Source organism: Capsella rubella, unplaced genomic scaffold, assembly GCF_000375325.1.
Source record: "Capsella rubella cultivar Monte Gargano unplaced genomic scaffold, Caprub1_0 scaffold_8, whole genome shotgun sequence".
Taxonomy (NCBI): Eukaryota; Viridiplantae; Streptophyta; class Magnoliopsida; order Brassicales; family Brassicaceae; genus Capsella; species Capsella rubella.
In genome coordinates this window covers 10,680,703-10,681,482 of record NW_006238916.1, presented here as the reverse complement: position 1 = coordinate 10,681,482, position 780 = coordinate 10,680,703, and the positions used below count along the sequence as shown (strand labels likewise).

The following is a 780-nucleotide window of genomic DNA, read 5'->3' as shown; positions in this document are numbered from 1 at the left end:
AGTAATCTTGTATTTTTTTTGAATTGTAGCTTAACATAAAAAAATTTGTAATTAATGCTTCGACATCCGCTGTTTGGGAGGATAACATTGTTGACAAGGAGATTCATGCTCTAGTCGACGCTATATGCAAGGAAGGAGGTTTAGGAGCTGTTACTTGGGTGAAAGATGGTTTAAACAACATCCAATTGGAAAAGAGCATAGAGGGAGAATTAGGTGTAAAGGGTGAAGAGGATAAAACAGAAGACGAGGATACAAAGATATCACGAAAACGCAAAAGAGAAGTGAATACAATGGGTAAAAGGGAAATAGAAACATTGGATTCAAAAGCATCACTGGTTTCTTTTAGTGAGATAGTTGAAGCGCTGAAGTTGAGGGTCGAGCAAGACGCAAAAAAGTTGGAGGTGTTTGAGGCTCAATTAGAGGCTATGAAAAATCAGGTACAATGCATCGAATTGTTAAGCTTAAGAGTTGAACTTCTCGAGAAAGAAGTGATGTTACTAAGTGAGAAGATAAAGACTAATGAGGTAAATCATAGTATTTAAGTTTGTTTTAGTAGTATATATGATTTTGGCATATATTTGTAGGTGTGTTTTTTCATGTATTACTATGTAGTAATTAATTTAATTGTTCTTATTTGTGTAGGTTTTAAAACCATACCAGCTGAAAGATTATAGTGACGTTGAAATGCATTTGGATGAGTTGCATGCTAACCTAAATGCAGTAAATGATACAAGACAAAAGACTCTTGATTCAGATGGAGAGAGTACAGTGGATGGAAGA

At 34.9% G+C, this 780-nt stretch overlaps 1 protein-coding gene across 1 annotated transcript in view; it reads left to right on the top strand.

Annotated features, from left to right (window-relative positions):
* The window catches only part of LOC111829037, a 2,551-nt gene that overhangs the window by 611 nt on the left and 1,160 nt on the right, over window positions 1-780 (top strand). Inside the window, exons 2-3 of the mRNA XM_023777668.1 lie at window positions 30-524; window positions 643-763. Of these exons, the coding sequence (XP_023633436.1) occupies window positions 30-524; window positions 643-763 (616 nt within the window). The remainder of the gene's footprint in view (window positions 1-29; window positions 525-642; window positions 764-780) is intronic.